A 19,864-nucleotide genomic window follows, 5' to 3' on the forward strand; every position below is an offset into this window, starting at 1 on the left:
GCGGGGGGTGGGGGTGGAGTTCACAGGGGTTAAATCCTTGCCTGTAAGTGATTCACAGTAGGCTGCCACCATCCACTTTATTTTGATGTAGAAAACCCAGTCTCCATATAAGGTTCCAGGGGAGCCGGGTAAAGTGGCAAAACAAAAATGGACTAAGCAATCCTTGGCCTTCAAAGGCATGTGACTAAGGCAGACCCAAAAAGAAGAGTAGTACACTTCAGCAACAAGGATTTATTATTAGATTAAAGGAAAACGGTATGCAATAAGTACAACTGTCTTTTCATAAAAGAGATTGTAAGAGATAGTTTTCATTAATCTGGCAACGCAGATTCCAAGCAATCGGTAAAGAAAAATAACTTCCCTCACACGTCTAACTAACGTGGTCCTAACTTATAACTTACAGGACCATTTCCCTAGCAGCTCTCAGCCTGCTGCTTCCTCAGGGCCCTCCTGGGACAGCCTAACTAAGAGAACAAAACTTTCTCTTCTTCAATAGGTGGCTGTGTGGGGTAGTTCCTGCCCAGTCCTCAGGACTGGTCCTTCTATTTTGAATTTCCTGGGCTTTCCCCCTTATTAGGAAAGGCCTAGCCTGCCAGTAGTTGCTCTGAGTGAGGCCTAGACCTCCTCCGAAGCACTACCATCACTATAATTGTCCTTTATGTATATTTGGTAAGGACTATGTATTCCAATTACTATTGCCCTGAGGATACAGGTAGACTTGGGAATGCAGGTGGCCCTCATTATTTGTGGGAGTTCCATTCTCGTCTAGAGGTGCGTATATGGAAACTGTGAATAATGAAACATTACCCCTATGGGGGTAATGTTTATACCCCTATAATACTCTAGGAGTTGGGTTCCATAAGCTTTAAAAAGGCAGAGAAAATGTGGGGAAGCACAGTACCTTGCTCTTCAGGCCTCCAGCAAACTCCTCCCTGCCCCCGCCGAAAACTGCACATTCCTCTAAAGTTTTGTGATTTTTTTGGCCCCCAAAATCGTAGTGCTTTTTTAAAAAAGAGCTACAAAATGGCTCCATGCTGCAAAATGGCAGTCGGAAATGACATTGGAAATCAATTTTGGCTACCCAGGAACTGTGGATAGGCAAATCTTGCCGATTTTAAAAGTGCAGATAAAGAAACTGGATCTCTTAGATCCAACCACAGATATGTGAAATGGCAATCCGCGAGACTGCGGATAACAAAGGCAACTTGTACTTGTTTCTTGACCAGTGCAAGTTCTCTTCTTGGTCATAATCCTATCTGCATTTTTTGGCAATATTTGAAATAGCGATGTGAAGAATGTCCCTCTAGCGAGACGGTCCATCCCGAAATGGGGCATTTTGAAATGACCCTGTTTCACCAGAATGTTCTGACTGCTCCAGCCGCCATTTTGGATTTCAAAATGGTGGTCTTTCTGGCTGCTGCACATGTGCAGAGTCCAGAAAGACTGCCATTTTGAAGATTTGGCAGGATCCCTGTTGAAGTGTCTAACCATATTGAATGTATGTACTTGTATTTCGGGACCAGGGATAGACTGGGACTTCTTGGTGAACCGATCACACCACTGCCCAATGGAGACTCTAACTGAGCTGATGGATTTGGTGTCAGTCTTGGCGTTGGAGTACCCCAGGCTTGAGGTGGGGGGAGGGACTTCAATGTTCACTTTGGGATCAGTTTGTATGGGGCGGCTCAGGAGTCCATAGTGGTTGTGGTGACTATGGGCTATACCAAGCGGTCTTGGGACCAATGCATGTTGCTAGTCACCAGGGATGTGTGAACAGGCTCAAGGTTGAGCCAGTTCTCTATTGAACTGGGGCTGTTCGATGGCCCACCCTTGAGCCAAACAGGGCCTGGTTGGGTTTGGTTAGGCTCAACTTTGAGCTGAACCCCCAGGGATGGTTCAGGGGTTATGAAAAAAAATCTGTTTTTAAACTCACTGCCAGAGTCATCTGGTGGCCTTGGGGGGGTGGGGTGGTATGCTTTCATAGCTGCGGAGAGGTCTCAGAAGGTTCCCCCTCTCCTGCTGGCCTCCCCTGGTCTTTTTGCAGGCCTTTCCAGCCCTCTCCTGGCTCACTGTGGCCAATTTGAAGGCTGCCATGCATGTGCACTGGCCATTTGTAAGCTGCTTAGAATGGTGCAGCCTACCACCTGTTGCTCTGACCTTTGTCAGAGGCCTGGTAGATATGATAAATGCTTCTCTGAGGGATGGCAGGATGCTTTCTTGCCTTAAGGAAGCAATCATTAGACCTCTTCTGAAGAAGCCTGCATTAGATCCCTCAGAGTTAATTAACTATAGACCTGTCTCCAACCTTCCTTCTGCGGCTGCACAAGGTAATTGAGAAGATGTTGGCGTTCCAGCTCCAGGCAGTCTCGTGGGGAAACTGATTAGCTAGACCAATTTCAAACTGGTTTGGGGGCAAGCTATGGGCTGGAGGATGCTTTGGTAGGCCTGATGGATTATCTCCCATTAGGAATTTACAGAGGGCGTGTGATTCTGTTGGTCCTTTTGGATCTCTTGGATGCTTTCGATACTGTCGAAAGCCTCCAAGATACCATATTATCTTTCTGGTAGCATATGAGGGGGTTTGGGTTGGGAGGCACTGCTTAGCACTGGGTTCCACTCCTACCTCTTGGGCAGTTTCCAGATGGTGTCCTTTGGAGACTGTTGCTCTTCAAAATCTGAACTTTTGCATGGTGTCCCTCAGGGCTCCATATTGTCTCCAATGCTTTTTAACATCTACGTGAAGCCACTGGGAGAGACCATCAGGAGATTTGGTGCAGGGTGTTATCAGTATACTGATGGCACTCAGATCTGTTTCTCCATGTCAACAACATCAGGAGAAGTAATAACCTCCCTAAATGCCTGCCTGGAGGCAGTGATGTGCTAGATGAGGGATAACAAACAGAGACTGGATCTAGATAAGATGGAGATACTTTTTGTATGGAACGCTGAGATGATTTTGATCTACCTGTTCTGGATGGGGTTACACTTCCCCAGAAGGAACAGGTACGCAGTTTGAGGCTACTTCTGGATCCATACCCCTCCCAGGTGTCTCAGGTTGTGGTGGTGGCAAGAAGTGTTTTCTATCAACTTTGGCTGATACGCCAGCTGCATCCATTTCTTGAGAATAGTGGAAACTGCATCCATTTCTTGAGAACAGTCTTGAGAAGAACTTCAGAACAGTGGTACATATGCTGGTAACCTCCGGACTTGACTACTGGAATGCGCTTTATGTGGGGCTGCCTTTGTACATAGTCCATAAACTGCAATTGGCACAGAATGCGGCAGCCAGGTTGGTCTCTGGGTCATCTTGCTGAGATCATATTACTCCCGTATTGAAAGAGCTACACTGGCTGCAGATAAGTTTCTGGGCAAAATACAAGGTGCTGATTATAATTCTGATTATAATGGTTTCATGTCTCTGTGGTGAGGCAATGGAGACCCAACCTCATTATTCACAGGTAAAAAAAATAGTTAAAATTCACCTATCTGTGGTTCCTGGGTGGCCTCTGAAGTAATTTCCAGCCACCATTTTGATGAAAGAAGCCATTTTGTGTCTCTTGGTTTAAAAAAAATCCCCATGATATTTCACAGAAAATTGGTGGAATTCAGAGTTTGGGGGGGCATTGCTCGACACCTGGAGAACATGGCACAGAACTTTATTTAACCTATTTCTGCTTCCAGGAACCCTACCCCCCAATTCCCATTGACCAGGTCTCATTATCTGTGGTTGTAGCCGAGAATGGAACCCCCACAGATAACAAGAGCCACTGGTATGGCAGGAAGCTGTTGTGAAAAATCAACCAAGGATGTACAAATGCAGTTGGCTAGCGAGTTAGGCTGCCTTTTTATTTCTGGCCAATATTTCAGGAACAAGATTGTGTTCAAATATGAAAAATAGGATTTTGTTTCTTTTTACATAAATTCAGCCTTTATGCAAATGGATACCCATGAGAATTTACAAACTTTTTAAGCTGTCTTGTACTGAGGGTTGAACTAGATGTAATGTGGGGAAACTGTGATTGGATATTTTGTCATCTTTTTCTTTTCTTAAAAGCAGCTATGGGGGCGGGAGGGAGATTTGGACTAGGACCATGGTGCTTGGGGAAGGGGGAATAGCCCTATTCCCAACACTGTGATCCCACCAAAGCAGACTATCCCCATAAAGCTGCTGTTAGCAGCAGAAGGGCTGGGAGATGCAGTCACTGATCCTTCACAGGTTTGCTCAGATTAAAAGCTTGGAAGTATTTTGAATTGAGCAGCACTCTCCACTCCCACCCCCTGACCCTAAATTCTATAGCTTGGATCATACATTTATCTGAAAATCAGCTCCCTGACTGTGCCATGCCACCCTTTCCTACTTCTCTGTCCTGAGTTAGCGGTGACCACAGCAGCAGCAGTAAAATGGGAGATCTTTCTTCCTGACATCTGGAACATTCGCATCTCAGGCTCCAAGATCCTGGAAGATGTTGTTTTTTTCCAGGGCCTCTAGCACCTGGGGTGCTAACATTCTAGGCACTAGAGAGGAAGTGGCTTCTCAAGCCTTCATATTGCCACTGCTATTGTTGCAGCTGCTGTCAGGCCAGGTAAGTGAGTTAGTAAATAACGTCATGTTAGTAGATAACATCAGAGCTCTCCATGATCTGTTGGCCTTCCGCAAGGCATGTAAGACTGAAATGTTGCATTGGGTGTCCAGTCGCTGAGATAGCTGGTTGTAGAGTGATCTTGTAATCCATGATTACTATGTCATGTGGAATGAGTACTGTATGGGGTTGGGGTTATGACATTATATAAGATGTATTTTATAGGATTGTGTTGCTGTATATGTTATTGTTTGTAAGCTGCCCTGAGTCCTATGGGTGTAGGGCGACATATAAATCTAACTAAATAAAATAAATAAATAATAAATAAATAAATACACACTAGTCAGTATTTAGGGACTGGAGTGGGCAGGACATTCAGAAACCCCATTGTGCTCCATCAGGAATTCAACACAGTGTCTGAATTTGGAACTGGGCTCAGAAAAAATCAAGCTATTTCCCAGCTTTTCAAGATAACCAATTACCAAGCCCAATTGTGAACTGAGCTGGGGGATTCACCCATCTTTATTCTCAACTGAATAGAACCCTTCATTCCTAAGTCGATTTGGTTTGCTCTCTGCTATTTTTCAGCAAGGCAGCAACACTTGCCTGCTCTAATTGATAGGGTTGTGCATTTTGGGTTTTTTTTCTGTTTTGTTTTTGGCCTGAATCTGAAACACCCCCATTTTGTTCTTTGTTCAAAATTAGCCAATCCGAAACACGCCAATTTTGTTCTTTGTTCGAAATGGCAAAATCCGAATCTGAAACGTTTTGGATTTTTAAAAATGGTCCCGGGGAAAAACTAGTGGGTGGGGGTGGTAGTACCCAATGGGTGGAAACTACCACCCAAATTTCAGAGGAATTGGGCAAAGGGCTGATTTTTGGTGAACTTTTGAAGTATAGGATTTTTCCCATAGGGAAGAATGGAGGTTTCAGCGAAAGTATAGCTTCATGTTGAGGGGAAAGGGGTAGCCCAGAGCAGAGTAGGGTGGGTGATAGTGCCCAGTGGGGGCAAGGAAGCTGCCAGAATTATTTCAAAGGAATTGGGCAGAGGGCTGATTTTTAAAGATGTAATTGAGTTTGCGCATCTGTAAAGTTCTTCCCCATAGGGAATGATGGACCTCCATAATTCCTGCCCCATAACTGCACTTGGGGGGCACCAGGGTGGCCCAGAGCAAGTGGTGGTGTAGAGCACATAGGGTGCCAACCAGCCCCATGGGTTGCTAACCCATGGGGTACTTGGTTCTGTTGCTTCTGAGATGTTTTGAGTGTAGATTCAGATTCTCTGGTAGCATATGAGAGTGGATTCATGGTTTGTTGTTGAAAATCTCACATGCTACCAGAGAATCTATACTCAGAACACCTCAGAAACAACAGAACCCAGCACCCCATGGGTTAGCAACCCACGGGGGTGGTTGGCACCCTATGTGCACTACACCACCACTCACTCTTGGCCACCCCAGTGCCCCCCAGGTGGAGTTATGGGTCTTCTGAAACCTCCATTATTCCCTTGGGGGGGGGAACCTTAAAGAAGTGTAAACTTCAACAATTCCTAAAAAATCAGCCCTTTGCCCTATTCCTTTGGAATCTGGGTGGTGGTAGGCACCCCTTGGGGCACTGCCACCCAAGCCACTGTTTTGCCCCTAAGGCCCCCTTTCTGCCCCGAATCTGTCCCAAAGACATGTCAACTTCAGAAATTCTTTAAAAATCAGCCCTTTTCCCAATTCCTTTGGAATCTGGGTGGTAACAGGCACCCATTGGGGCACTACCACCTGAACCACTCTTCTGCCCCCAAAGCCCCCTTTCTGCCTCGAATCCACCCCAAATAACATCAACATCACACATCAACAACAGCAGAGATTTGGAAAAAATCAGGCAGATTTCCAAAGGTCATGCACATCCACATCCCCCCCGCCCAAAATGCAATTGATCTACACACAACAGTGTGAAACAACAACAACAAAATGCACACTGCCCCACTGGCCAATGAGGGTAAATGCACTCTGCCCCACTAGCCAATGAGGGTAAAATTTACTCTTAAATAAAGGGAGCCAGTGTGATGTAGTGGCTAGAGTGCCGGACTAGGACCAGGGAGACCCGAGTTCAAATCCCCATTCAGCCATGAAACTAGCTGGGTGACTCTGGGCCAGTCACTCTCTTTCAGCCTAACCTACTTCACCGGGTTGTTGTTGAGAGGAGAAAACTAAGTATGTAGTACACTGCTCTGAGCTCCTTGGAGGAAGAGCGAGATATAAAATGTAAATGTAAAAAAATTTAAATTTGCTTTAAAGGTATAAGGAGGCAATTGCCAGCAGATCAGCCCATGCTTTCACTGGCCAATCTGTGGGCTGGAAGGGCTGGAAATTCAAACAGATGTCAAAACTCAAAATAGAGACTGAAGGAGAAAGACTTTTTGCAATTGCAAAATGGAGTTCCAAAACAGCCGAAACAACAAAACGTTTTGTATCCGAAACAGGGACGTTTTGTTTTGGCTACAAAATTTTCTGTTTTGAGCACTGGATGTTTTGTTTTGGCTACAAAACAGCCGAAATGGCCTGTTTTGTGCACAAAATGTTTTATATCCAAAATGAAATGCACATCCCTACTAATTGATTCTCTAGATAGACTCCTCAGCCATCTGAGGTGGTTAATCATTTGTAGAGATAATCAGTTAAAAACTGGCTGCACTCTGCCCACAAATCACCTGCGGCCATTGGTGGACCAGCAGTAATGTCACAGTGTGTTTATGAATATTCTAACTAGGGTTGTTCAAAAAGCCTCTGGAAATTTCACTTGTTTTATTAGCCTACTTTCCTTAAGGAAAGTAAGCTTATGAGATCACCCAGCATTTTGTATATGTGTGTCAGTGTGTCAGAAGCCCCTGTCGACTTCTCAGTGCCTGGATCAATATGAACCAAATTTGGTACAGTTGTAGGGACACATAGGGACACTTCAATGATATGGTTTGTGATGATATAATCCACCCCAATTCGGGATGGTGGATTCATAAACATTTGCACAAGTGGGCTAACTTGTGAAGCGCCTAACCGATTTGAACCAAATTTGCCGCAGGTGTAGTTAGTGACACATATGGATGATTTAAGGGCCTAGTTTGTAATGATGTAATCCACCCTGATTCAAGATGGCAGACATGTGCATGTCTAAGGCTGAAGTGGTCTAACTTGTGAAGATGGTAATTATCAAGTAAGCTTATAGTGAAAGGAAAGTAGGCAGATTAGTTCTTACCAGAACAACTTGTAGAAACTTGATGGCTTCCCTTGAAAATTATCAGATGTTTTGCCCTGGGAGGAATTCTGAAATTGGCTTCAGATTTCACTTTTTGGCAATTTAATTACTAACCCTAATTATATATGCTGTGTAAGAAGGGCCAGTTATGGATTGCCAGCATTCAGTACACCTGGTCTGAAGGAAGAGGGAAAATGTTGTGAGGAAAATTTGTTTTCCTAAGAGGGGTATGTGCAGTAGACAGATTGGGAAAGAGGAAAGTATAAGAGTACCAGAGTTGTGGGTTGGTACAGAAATACCCTCACGCTGGGACCTGGTGATTTTATAGTAGTCATAGTGAACATGAGGAATGGAGGTAGGGGATTTCATGCACAGGAGAGATTAAAATACTGGGGTGGTAATGGGGGATAAGGAGGTATATGTACTGAATTTCCTATACTGACATGAAAATCTTGGTTGCTAATTTCTAGTACACACATAAGATATGATCTTTTTTGTTTTACTAGTTCAGAGGATGCACAGGACTTGAGTTTTCCTTGCACTCGTTAAGAAATTTTGAGGCACTCAACTGTGCCTTGTTCCTCGCAGCACCCCAGGGGTGTGATTATCTTTGATTATCTCAAGATAAAGAGTGTTCTTGTCATAATTTACATCTTAATTTATGATGGCTCTTTAACATGAATTAAAACTTTATGACATTAATTTAACAAGAAAGGAAAATCTTCCACTCCGCCAGCTCTTTTAGTTCTAAGATATGCCTTTATACCAATTGTTATAGCTATCTTTTTATACCACTGCTCATGAATTGATTCAGCACACAATGCAGTTAGCAGCCAGTTCCATTACATCCAGCACAAAAGGCTGCCTATGTTTGGAGTTGTAGTTGTAGATTCACATCAGGGTATATTTGGTTAGCAGCAATGCAGAAAGCATGCTGCTCCTTATTTCTTTTAATTTTCAGATTTGCTGGTGAAGGTGAATCTTTTTTTTTTTAAAAGCACAAATAGAAAGTGCTTGGTTTCATGGAAGAGCACTGGGAAAGAAAACACCTTGGTCGACGTACTATGCAACGTCCTGTGGGCGATTTCTGCACCACCCATGCTGCGGTGGGCATTTAAAACAAAATTGATGTAGTTGTGCAAGAGCCATAATAATGGCCTCAGTGTTGTGCAGCTGTTTTTGCACAATCTCCCTTCATTTGCACGAGAGCAACTACATTTATTTTGCATCACATGGCTAATGCTAATTTGAATTTGGCAGTGAGAAGATCTTAGCAAGGGCACATTCTCAGCGGAGAAGCTGGATTGTAGAGGGTCAGGAGTTGAGTTGGATAGAAGAAAGTCAACACAACAAGAGTGAACAGTACTCTGAGGCAAAGGGGGGGGGGGAGGCCAGTTGCACCCAGACAAATGAAGACCTGAGCCATGGATTTTTGTAATAAAGGGCTACAACTTTGATTACAATTATGAAGCACAGATGGAGATTGGCTCTCCACCCCACTACAGTGTGGCAACTAGAGGCTCCTCAACAGCAGTGTGAGCCCCAGCCTAAAACACAATGGGCAACACACCTTGGCTCCAGGCAGCCCCTTTGCTCTATGGCTGGAGATGTCCTTCCTATCCAACATAATGTCCGACATCAGGCATCACCTCCCAGAAGCCATAAAACCTGTCAAATAGGTGATGCCTCAGCAGTTTAGAGTAAGTCCAAGCCAGGGTTCCCTGAGCTGTAAAGTGGCTAGAAGCTGACTTGGACTCCTCTTTACCTCAAATGCATGCCGAAGGTGCTCACCAGACTACACTGCTGTAGTCAGCACTCTGCCCTTGTGACCATAAAGACGGGCGTTTGCTAAGAATAATAACCACAAACCTATTAGATGAGGGCCCAAAAAAATTCCTATTCTGTCTCCAACTAGGGTTGTCAACTAGGGACTTTTATAGAGGACAAGCAACTATTTTGGGGACCAAAGCATTTTAATTTTTTTTGCATGTGTTGTGGTGTCCAAAGTTCTGGGGAGCAGCTGGAACATTTTGTTCACTCAGAACACTTTGCTCTCATGAGCAGCTTCTCTTCCTCTGTCTCCTTTCCCTTCCTACTGACCATCCATCGGCTAACTTGGCAAAGAGGCACCTTTTTAACGTGGTGATTCTCTTTTATTTAGCAGGGGGAGAGTAACTGGCCCTCCACCCCCAGCACAGTTTCTCCAGTGACTGTTGCTGGTGTCTATCTTTTTCTTTTTAGATTGTGAGCCCTTTGGGGACAGGGAGCCATCTTATTTGTTTATTGTTTGTGTGTGTAAACCACCCTGAGACATTTTTGGAAGGGCAGTATAGAAATCAAATAAATAAATAAATAAATAAATGCCCGAATGGAGGTTCTGCTTCATTGAGATCTTGCTTTTGTCAAGGAGAGGAGAGCTGGTCTTGTGGTAGCAAACATGACTTGTCCTCATAGCTAAGCAGGGTCCGCTCTGGCTGCATATGAATGGGAGACTAGAAGTGTGAGCACTGTAAGATATTTCCCTCAGGGGATGGAGCCGCTCTGGGATGAGCAGAAGGTTTCAAGTTCCCTCCCTGGCTTCTCCAAGATAGGGCTGAGAGAGATTCCTGCCTGCAGCCTTGGAAAAGCCACTGCTAGTCTGTGAAGACAATACTGAGCTAGATAGACCAATGGTCTGACTCAGTATATGGCAGCTTCCTATGTTCCTATGTTCCTAGGAGCATGATAGATAGGCCACGTGGAGGCGGTGGTGGTGCCAGTGAGAAGTTAGCATTTAGCTAACTAACTTTACCCCTGCTGACTGAGTAAAAAGGCATATTTTGAATCTTTTCAATTTATCATGGGGAGAGCATGACTGGCCCTATTCAGCCCGAGCATAGCATTCCTTCAGTGGCTGACGCTGCTGTTACCTTGTGTTTCATTTTAGATTGTGAACTCTTTGGGGAGAAGGGAGCATCTTGTTGTTTATTTTCCTTTGAAAAGTACAGTGAAACCTTTTGTTGAAAGCGATATATAAATGTTTGCATTCGTCGAGAACAGCAAGCGAGTGGGAAACAATGCATGTACTGCTGCACCAGCATACAAAGAGGTTGGCTTGGTAGCTAGCTGACTGCCCTGCCTTGAGCCAAGAGATAAAGCTGCTGGCCTGGCTGGGGAGAGCAGGCTGGGTGGCCCATGGGGGAGAATGACAGAGGACTGCGTGTGTGGTAACCCTACCTCCAACAAGATGACCAGCAGAGCCCACACTACACTCAATGCATGGGTGGAAGGGGCCGCTTCCCAAAGCAGACTGAGGAACTGGGGAGGCAGGAGGTACAATGGCTCTTGGGACTCTGCCCTCTCCAGCTGGCAGCCAATTAGGCCTCTGCCTTGTGCTCCATTCAAAGGAGCTGGGGCAAAGAAGTGAGTGGCTGGAGTCTAGAGATGTGGAGAAACCATCTGAGAACATTATCTGATGTATTTCCTTGGGAATGAACTTGAAATACTCTACCAGTTTCTCTTTGGAGTAAGCCTGATTTTCACTTTTGTAAAACTTTGATCCCAACCCTAGGACTAATTTTAATTTTAAAATCTCATTTTACAATCTCATTTTAATTTCTCATTTGATAGCCATCATTTAACTTTTGTATGTTTTAATTTGCATTAGTTCTTTTTCCCCCCTTTGTAATGGTGTGCACTTTTATTTTGTAATTCTGAGGCAAGATTTTCAGCTAGTATAAACTCACTTGAAATAAGGACCAAATTAGATTTGACAGCAGCAGATCTGTGTGTTTAAAAATGAATCTGCCCCAAACACAAGTGAGGATGGGATCCCTTTTTGACAGCAAAGTCATGGGTGAGGAGTGCAGAACTCTGCCCAAACCCCTTGCTTACTTCTCTGCAGCCCCTCTCTTAAGCACTGAGGAGAAACGTACTTGGGGAATGAACCTGGGAGAAGCTGCTGTGGGCAAAGGCAGAATTATGTACCTTACAGTCTTCTTTCTACATGACTGGGGCAGAAGTTTGTTTAAATATGTGGATCAGCTACCCACAGATTTAGTTTGGCCTAAGTCACTGTATCATGTGAATTTCTGTTGGTTTCCACTGATTGAGACCCTGCCTCCACAACTTAATTCTTTCTAAATTCTTAATTAGTACTTTTTAATTTATTTTTTTACACTTCTTTTGCAGGATGGAAGCTGTATGCTGACAGGGTTGAAAACTCCCAAAAGGCATGAGCTATTGATTTCTAATACAACCTTTATGAACTTTGACATTAACAATTGCACTGCAATCACCACCTGTTCTGACTGTTACCAAGGTCAGGGTAAGTTAGTTAGTTTTTTTAATACTGAAGCAAAATACAGTGGAGAAATGAATGTTGGAAGGTGCTGCAATTGTTGTTTTGTTTCCTCCACAGACAGTGATGTCTTTTCTTTAGGGTCTCATGATAGGAACCTGGGAAATATCCCTTCTCTTTGAAAATGAACATTTCAAGCCAGACTGCTAAAACTGCATAAAAAGTGGCAGGATTTGGGTTGGAGGCAGGGAATGTCTTGACTGTTTTACAGAATGTCAAGTTCCAAATACATTTTTACAAACTTATTAACAGTAGAGATACTGGAGAGTTCCATTACAAAGTAATACATATTGTCCCTAGACCCCAGCCCCAAGAAGACACAGACAACAATATAGTGGGTAAAAAGGGCCACAGCTTTATTGAACAACTATAAGTGGATTAGTGGCCTGGATAGGGGTAATCCCACCCCCCCCCAAGACAGTGCGGAGGCCTAGCAATGACCGGGTTCGGACTTCACCTTCCTTCCCTGCGCCTTACTTGGGTGACACACCCTGGCTCCAGAAGGCAGCAGGTGCAAACCTGCTCCCTCCCCTTCATAGCCAACCCCTGAAGGGGGCCTGGATCCTTCTAGGTCTTCACACACCCCGGACCGCACAGCCCAAGGGTTTGTGAAGTCCTGAAGCAGGTTTCCTGGCAAATTGTCCTCCCTGGGCTGCACAAACCACAAGGGAGTGACTGACCAATCACTTGTTTTAACTGTCCAAAGGTGCTCACCGATGTTCCATCCCGTCTACTTACCACCCATCCCGCACTGTCCCTGCCAAGCTGTGACCTGACTAGCTAACCATTGATGTTAGGCTAGCAGAATGGAGTAGGCGGGGAAAAAACCCAACATGGCCAATACGTTGGGAGCCAAAAATTCCTACTCAGCCCCCAAAAGGGTGACCAGGCTCTAGACCCGCTCTGTTCCTAGGGAAGGGAGGGTGGGGGAATCAAACGGCGAACTGAGAGTTTGGGGCAGGGAACCACAGGAGTGGCTGCCTTAGCCCCGCTCCCTAGATGCTGAGGCCCAATCAGAGGCTTCATGATGCTGTGTGCTTGGGGGCTGGGACAAATCGCCCTCCCCTCAGCATGAGGCTTGGGGAGGGGGCATTTTTGCAGTTGTTAACAAACACATAATTTGAAATCATCACATGTGATAGTATTCTTTAAAGATTTCATGGACTTTTTTAATTAGATGGGATTTTATCATTCAGTGATCTTCACTGTTTTTCCAGAGGGGGCCACTCTGGCAAAAATAAATGTCAATGCAAGAGCCATTTTCCACTGTGCTGAGCTCTGCACAGAACAGCGATTTTATCAGTGCTGGGAGGGCTTTGAAAGAGAGATGGAGTCCTCTCTTAAGCTCTATGGGGAAAGCATGGGAAGGGCTACACATGTCTCAACACTCTGTGCATGCCTTCCAAGGTGATGAAGGGTCTCAAGAGGGCTCTGATTCCCTTAAAGAGCCCCCCTGTCACTGGGCAAAGTGCAGCACTGCACAGTGAGAATGATAATCTCCACACGGTGCCAGGTGGATTGTGCAGAATATTCAGCTTCAACCAAAACTTTGCACAGGCCCAACAAACAATTAGTCAGAGGACCGCATCTAGGGTTGATGGGGCCCACCACTGGCCCAGGACCTTACGTAAGAACAGGCCTGCTGGATCAGGTCCATGACCTATCTAGTACAGCATCCTGTTTTACACAGTGGCCCACCAGTTGCCTCTGAAAAGCCCACAGGAAAGAGGTGAGGGCATGCCCCCTCTTTTGCTGTTCCTCCCCTGAAACTGGTTTTTACAGGCATCTTGCCTCCAAGGCTGGAGGTGCCCTATAGCCCACCAGACTAGTAGCAATGGATAGACCTGTCCACCATGCACTTGTCTAAGCCACCCTTTTTAAATTCATCCAAGCTAGTGGCCATCACCACATCCCGTGGCAGAGAATTCCAAAGATTAATTATGAGGTGTATGAAAAAATACTACTTTTTGTAGGTCCTAAATTTCCTGGCCATCAGTTTCATAGAGTGACTCCTGGTTCTAGAGAGTGAGAGAGGGAGAAATAATATCTTGCTGTCCACTCTCTCTACTCATGCATAATTTTATACTGCATACTTCTATCATGTCTCCCTCGTAATAGCCTCTTTTCGAAACTAAAAAGAACCAGATACTGTAGCCTTGCCTCATAAGGACTAGGTGATCCAGGCCCCTGATCATATTTGTCGCCCTCTTCTGCACCTTTTCTAGTTCTACAATGTCCTCCTTAAGATACAGTGACCAAAACTGCATGCAGTTAGAGATGTGCTCGAACCTGTTTGGAGGCCCTTTTATGGGCCTCCGAACAGGTTCAGACACTGGCTGGTTTGAATGTTCAGCTGGGGTGGAGGGTAGGACTTTAAGGGTGGGGAGGGTGCAGTTACCCCTCCCCCCGCTGGTGCTGGAATTAGGTAAAATCCCTCAGGGCTGCAGTGTACCTCCCTGCTGCCCCTTATGCTTCTTTGGCTGGAAGTACCGGACATGTGTGCACATGCCTGCCATGCGCACGCACACATCAGATGGGTGCACATGATCACAACATGCGCATGTGCATGGCCAGCATGCACCTGGTACCTCCAGTCACTTCTGCCCAAAGAAGCAGAAGGGGTGGCAGGGAGGTACACTGCCACCCTGAGGGATTTTACCTAGCTCCTGCGCCGGTGAGGGGAAAGTGGGGTGAGGGGTACGTGCACCCTCCCCCACCCTTAAAGTCCTACCTCTCACCCCTTCGAGCCACCCCTGCCCGGTTCCGTTCCCTACATGCAGTACTACAAATGTGGCCGCACCATAGATTTGTATAAGAAATGCATTATAATATTAACATTTTTATTTTCAGTCCTCTTCCTAATGATTCCTAGCATGGAATTGACCTTTTTTGCAGCTGCTGAGCACAGAGTTTACACTTTCAACAAGCGGTCCACCATGACCCCAAAAATATTTCTCTTGATCAGTCAGATGGCTCAGACACCATCAATGTATATGTAATGGGGTGTCCCCCCCAATATGCATCACTTTACACTTGCTTACATTGAACTGTGTTTGCCATTTTGTCGCCCACCCACCCCGTTTGGAGCTTCTCACAATCCGTTTTGGATTTCATTATCCCAAATAGTTTATTTTCATCTGCAAATTTGGCCACTTTGCTGGTTACCCCAACTTCTAGATCATTTATGAACAAGTTAAAGAGCACTGGACCCAGTACAGATCCCTGGGGGACTCAACTTCTTACTTCCCTCTGTTGTGAAAACTGTCCATACCCTCTGTTTGCTGTCCTTCATCCAGTTACCAGTCTACAAATCAACCTGTCCCCTGATCCCATGCCTGCTAAGTTTACTCAAGAGCCTCCAACTGCCTCTCAAGGCAGGTTTTCTGCTTCTGTTATATTTAAATATATTTTTGTTATCCTCCTTGACACTTCTAGCTATGTGCTCCTGTGGCAGATCGGTGTATGGAAATTTCCTTTCCTGCCTCAGGTCAATTAATGAATAAACTGGCTGAACTGGTTTTAACCAGCTCTTAGCAGCCTTCCCAGTCAACTAGCTCAGAAATTACTCCTATCAGCGATGCTCAGAGAAGTTGCCTATGAAGATTAAAAATCCTTAACTTTCAAAACCCAGAAAGCTAAGGAAAAGATTCTGGTAAACCCAGAAATTCTTGTAGGTTACTACTGCCACCAGATCTCTCAGGCTACTCTGAACAGGCATTGGAGTGATGAAAGATCCCTGTTTGCCTTTTCCTCCTTGCTAATGAGCAAGAATACAACCAATTGTTCTCCCAGGCATTTGCCTGCACGTGTTGTTAATTGTTAATTTGGCCAAGCTCTTATTGAGATGCCTTTTGCACCAGATAAATCCCCCTTCTAGCCCCCACTTGTTCCTGCTGGGTTAATAACAAACCCTTGGAGGCTTGGAAAAAGTAAAGAACAGGGGGGAAATACTTTTTATTACAATTACTGCAGACTAGGTCCATCTGAGGTTTTTAGCTTTTTAGATACAATTAAAAATACTTCATTGGTTACAAGAATACTTCAAAAGTGCCCAGATGATTCTGGGGCAGCACACTTTGAAATCTTAGTTACTCAGTTGCAAAGAACAGATATTTAGGACAATGCAAAGTGCACACACAAAGAAATATAAATTCCTGGTGCGAAGTCAGACTAAACACTCTTTTCCTATGATAAATTCTGAAACCAAAGCCCTGGCTTTCTGTCCTTGAACTCACCAAACTCCTGATGAGAATCATGCCTCCTGCAATCCTGTCTTACAAGGATCTACAGTCATCCTGCTGCAGCAAACTCCATTCCTGCATATCTTCCTCCATGCTCCCAGCAAAGACTTCCCTTCTTCTTCCCAGAAATCCCAGCAACAGCTCTCGTGTCCCACCCACCTGGTGGACTGATCGGTTGAGCCCCAGAGTTCACCAGCCTGTCAGTCAAGATAAAGGTTCACTTCCTGTTAACTCTTTAGAGGGTGGGGAGACTGCTCACTACAGCTGCTCAAACTCTCTTTTCCCATTTCTTATTGTCTCCTTGCATTTCTTTTGCAAGAGTTTATATTCCTTCATGTTTTCTGAAGGAAGTCTTCTTCCCTTTTATAGCTTCCCTAACTCTACTTGTTAGCCATGCTGGCATCATCTTGAACTTGGCCGTACCTTTCCTCCTCTTTGGTACACATTCCAACTGAGCTTCTATTATTGTGGTTTTGAATAAGTTCCATGCTTTCTGGAGTGATTTGACCCTCCTGACTTTCCCCTTAAGCTTCCTTTTTACCAGTCCCCTCATTTTTGAGAAATTTACTCTTCTGAAGTCCAACACATCTTCTTTGGACTCCCTTGGCAATGCTCCACTCATATATAAGCTGAATTGGATCTCACTCTGGTCACTGTTCCCCTATGGTACTACAACTCTGCCATCTTGCACCAGATCCTGGGCACCACTCAGGATTAAGTCCGAGGTCACCTTCTCTCTGTTTGCTTTAATGACCAACTTTTCTAAGTCACAGTCTTTTAACATGTCTAGAAATCTGGCCTCTCTGTCAGTACCCACACATGAATTTGCCCAGTCTATGTGAGGGTAATTGAAGTCACCCATTATTACAGCTCTGTCTCTCTTTGACCCCTTCCCCCCAGCATTACCCCCAGAATGCCACGCATTGAGACCCATCAGCTCTGCCTGTCTCACTGGCCCTGCGCATGGAACAGGTAGTACCACAGAGAATGCTACCTTGGGGGTCCTGGACTTCAGTATGCTACCTAGCACCTAGCCTTACAATGAGGAACACTTATAACTAGGGGTGTGCATTTTGGAATTTTTTCGTTTTGATTTGTATCTGAATCGAAACACCCCTGTTTTGTTTTGTACCCAAATTTATTGAATCCGAATCACCCCTGTTTTATTTTGTAGCCGAATTTTTGGAATCTGAATCCGAATTGATTTGGATTTTTAAAAAGGATCTCAGGGCAAAAAGAGTGGGTGGTGCTGGTAGAGTCCAATGAGTGGAAGCTACTGCCCAAATCACAAAGGAATTGGGCAAAGGGCTGGTTATTTTGTGAATTTTTAAAGTTTACGCACCTTTAAGAATTTTCCCATAGGGAATAATGGGGATTCCAACAAATTTGTCGCTTCACATCGAGGGGGAAAGAGGTGGCCCATAGTGGAGTGTGGTGGATGGTAGTGCCCAATAGGGGCAAGGAAGCTACTAGAATTATTTCAAAGGAATTGGGCAAAGGGCTGATTTTGTGTGATTTGTTGAAGTAGATTTCTCCCATAGGGAATAATGGAGGTTTCAGCTGCCCCATAATTCCACTTGGGGGGCACTGGAGTTGCCCAGAGCGAGTGGTTGTGTAGTGCACATAGGGTGCCAACCACCCCCATACCCACAAGCCTGTGTGGTACTCGGTTTTGTTGTTTCTGAGGTGTTCAGTATAGATTCTCTGGTAGCGCATGAGATTTTCAGTGAAAAACAAGAATCCACTCTCATATGCTACCAGAGAATCTACACTCAGAACACCACAGAAAAAACAGAACCCAGCACTCCATGGGTTAGCAACCCATGGGGGTGGTTGGCACCCTATGTGCACTACACCACTACCCGCTCTGGGCCACCCCGGTGCCTCCGAAGTGGAGTTACTGGGCTGCTGAAACCTCAATTATTCCCTATGAGGAAAAATCTTAAAGATGTGTAAATTTTAACAAATCAAAAATAATCAGCCCTTTGCCCAACTCCTTTGGACTCTGGGTGGTAGCAGACTGGCAGGCACCCATTGGGGCATTACCGCCCAACCCACTCTTCTGCCCCTGAATCCATTCCCAGGCTGACATGCAGTAGCCTTAGCAGGCTGGGCTCAGGCTGGCAACAAGGCAGGCATAGGCAATGGCATGGCATCATGGCAACTTGAGGAATGCAGTGCTGCAACTAGCATTCTCTCTCTCTTTCTCTCTCTCTCCCCTGGCCAATGTGGGGTCAGTAAAGAGTGGCAAGAAGCAAAAGAACCAATGGGGAACAAGGAGGGAATTGTCAGCAGGTCAGCCCATGCTTTAGGTCACTGATCGGAAGGCTGGAAGGGCGGGAAATTCACAGAGATGTCACACAAAATGGAGACTGACTCAGAGATCACCACAAAATGGAGGTCCGAAACAACAAAACGTTTTGTAGCCAAAACAGGGACGTTTTGTTTTGTATACAAAACTTTTGGATCTGGAAAATGGGTGTTTTGTTTTGTCTACAAAACACCCAAAACGGGCTATTTTGGATACAAAACATTTTGTATCTGAAACATTCCGCACATCCCTACTTATAACCCATCAATTTCTCCATTGATCCTAGACTAGTAGAATTACTTTGTAATTTTCCCCTCTTCTTAGGTGGATTTACTGTGAGAACAGAGCAAGTGCTGCTGCTAAATGTGCCAAACTGGATATCGTTCCCATTTCTTCATTCTGCTGTTCTCAAAGATTTAGATGGTTCAATCAATGGACAGGAGGGGAGTCACCTTCTTCCTTCTATGGATACTCTTCCAGCTTCTTGCATGGCAAGCGTCAATGCCAGTCATGCTGCCAATGGCAGCATTTGTTTTGGAAATATTACTTTTCACCGTATGTCTATTGGCCTGTAAGTATCCACTATTCCTTTCTCAACTTCCAGTTGAGATTTAGGTGCTCTCATACTGAAGCCTGACATAAGTTCTGCCCTGACTCATAGGATGCATGAGTTGTTTAGCATGTATGCAAACATACACAGAACAGATGTCTGTAGTCTGATGCCTGCTGGAATATCAAATTAAGAAAAAAATTGCATTAATGGGATTTCCATTTGCACACAAATGTTTCCTTCTTTGGGGGTCACAAAATGTTAAGAATGAAAACAGTCGATAGGTTTTTCAGATACTTAAAGGCAGTATGAGAGAGGCTTCACTGCTCATGTTGTGTACACTTATCTTACTTTCTGGTAAACAGGTTTTGCAGCTTTCACAATATGGACAATGATGCCTCTCTCAAACTATCCTAAACTCTCTGAAAAAGCCATCTGGTGTTATTCAACACAGTAACAGTATGGAGAAATAGTGGTGCAGGACCCTGTTTATTACAGCCTTCCACCACCACCAACCCTGGCCGGCTGTTCCTTTTTGAGTTTCTACTTCCACCTCTGTTCCAGAAAGGTTGGCACCATTTCTTGCTTGGCCCCACAACA

At 44.9% G+C, this 19,864-nt stretch overlaps 1 protein-coding gene across 1 annotated transcript in view; it reads left to right on the top strand.

Moving 5' to 3' along the window:
- PKHD1 (PKHD1 ciliary IPT domain containing fibrocystin/polyductin) overlaps positions 1 to 19,864 on the top strand; it is a 436,391-nt gene that overhangs the window by 234,211 nt on the left and 182,316 nt on the right. Inside the window, exons 40-41 of the mRNA XM_053273219.1 lie at positions 11,994 to 12,129; positions 19,039 to 19,285. Coding sequence (XP_053129194.1) covers positions 11,994 to 12,129; positions 19,039 to 19,285 — 383 coding nt within the window. The remainder of the gene's footprint in view (positions 1 to 11,993; positions 12,130 to 19,038; positions 19,286 to 19,864) is intronic.

This window comes from Hemicordylus capensis, chromosome 1 (assembly GCF_027244095.1).
Source record: "Hemicordylus capensis ecotype Gifberg chromosome 1, rHemCap1.1.pri, whole genome shotgun sequence".
Lineage (NCBI taxonomy): Eukaryota > Metazoa > Chordata > Lepidosauria > Squamata > Cordylidae > Hemicordylus > Hemicordylus capensis.